The 1,255-nt window shown below is 30.7% G+C and overlaps 1 protein-coding gene across 1 annotated transcript in view; it reads right to left on the reverse strand.

Annotated features, from left to right (window-relative positions):
- The window catches only part of LOC108763547 (juvenile hormone acid O-methyltransferase), a 3,983-nt gene extending 3,046 nt beyond the window's left edge, over positions 1–937 (reverse strand). Inside the window, exons 1-2 of the mRNA XM_018511285.1 lie at positions 751–937; positions 499–670 (exon numbers count right to left, since the gene is read on the reverse strand). Coding sequence (XP_018366787.1) covers positions 499–670; positions 751–937 — 359 coding nt within the window. The remainder of the gene's footprint in view (positions 1–498; positions 671–750) is intronic.
- Positions 938–1,255: the final 318 nt, after the last annotated feature.

A 1,255-nucleotide genomic window follows, 5' to 3' on the forward strand; every position in this document is an offset into this window, starting at 1 on the left:
GGAGCGATAAGAAGTGCGTCCGACTCTCAGGTGTTCGCCACTGCGTGAATACCTGCGAGATAAAGTCTAAACGTCCTTCCATACCCTCTATAACTCCATTCTTGTCTCTCCCATTTAAACGCATTTCCAAGGGCTTGGACGTAACAACTAAAAAGTGGATAAAAAATTCCGAAAAATTCTTAGAGTTCTATGAGAAGAGAATGAATGATTTTTGTCTCTTGCGGTTTTTCTCTAAAGTTGATAGTATTTGAGTAAAAAATTATTCTACACCAATATTTAACAATTTTTAATAATTATAATATCTTGTTAACTATTGCGAAAATTGCAAAATGATACAGGACTTTTCGACTCAATTTATTCCGCTCTATCTACACAAAAGCGATTGGCAAAAACTTTCTGGATCCCCTATATATAAATATAAATTATGTTTTAACTCTTTTTCTATAAAATTATAATTTTAAAAGAGATAAATTTACACCTATTTAAAAACTTTTTTACCTGATATTATTGCACCAATGCAAAGTGTGAAATGAAAATATATGATTAAACTTAGAAATAAATTTTTCTGACAAGTTTTTAGTTTGAATGTCCAACACTTCGAATTTGATACGTGTATCGTGATAGTACGTTTCCGTCGCATATTCAATCATAGTCACGTTAATATCCGTACCTACAAGATCATTAAATTAAAGAATAATTTTTACACCGCATTACGTTGTTATATTCAGAATAGAATTTGTTATTTCTTACCAATCATTACAGCATTTGAGTCAAGAGATGGTAAAAGCATATTACTTGTTATGTCTCCGGGACCACAACCGATATCCATACATGTCCCAGACATACTTTTTAAGTCTTTGGCAAACTCTTTTATTACTATTGATGCACTGTGTTTCTGTATTCCGTTAGAAGAAGCGTACTTTGCTGGATTCACCATGTTTAACTGTCTGTACTATTATACACTGCACCATTATTAATATGAATGATATGAGTTATATAAATAGTTACTACACTCTAATTAAAGTAAGGATTTAATATGTTTATCATTTTTATTAAATAAATAATATTGGAACAAAATTTAACCTTTTTTTGGCTACACGAGTGTGAATAATTACTTCTGATGTATTTTTTCCCGCTAAACACGAATCCGTTGGCAAAAGTTAGCTATTACTCAAAATTTTGTAAAAAATGGCACAAAATAGAGGTCACATTTTTTGCTCATTTGGTATTATTTTTCTCTAAATTGTGACATAGG

Source organism: Trachymyrmex cornetzi, unplaced genomic scaffold, assembly GCF_001594075.2.
Source record: "Trachymyrmex cornetzi isolate Tcor2-1 unplaced genomic scaffold, Tcor1.1 scaffold367, whole genome shotgun sequence".
Classification (NCBI taxonomy): Eukaryota; Metazoa; Arthropoda; class Insecta; order Hymenoptera; family Formicidae; genus Trachymyrmex; species Trachymyrmex cornetzi.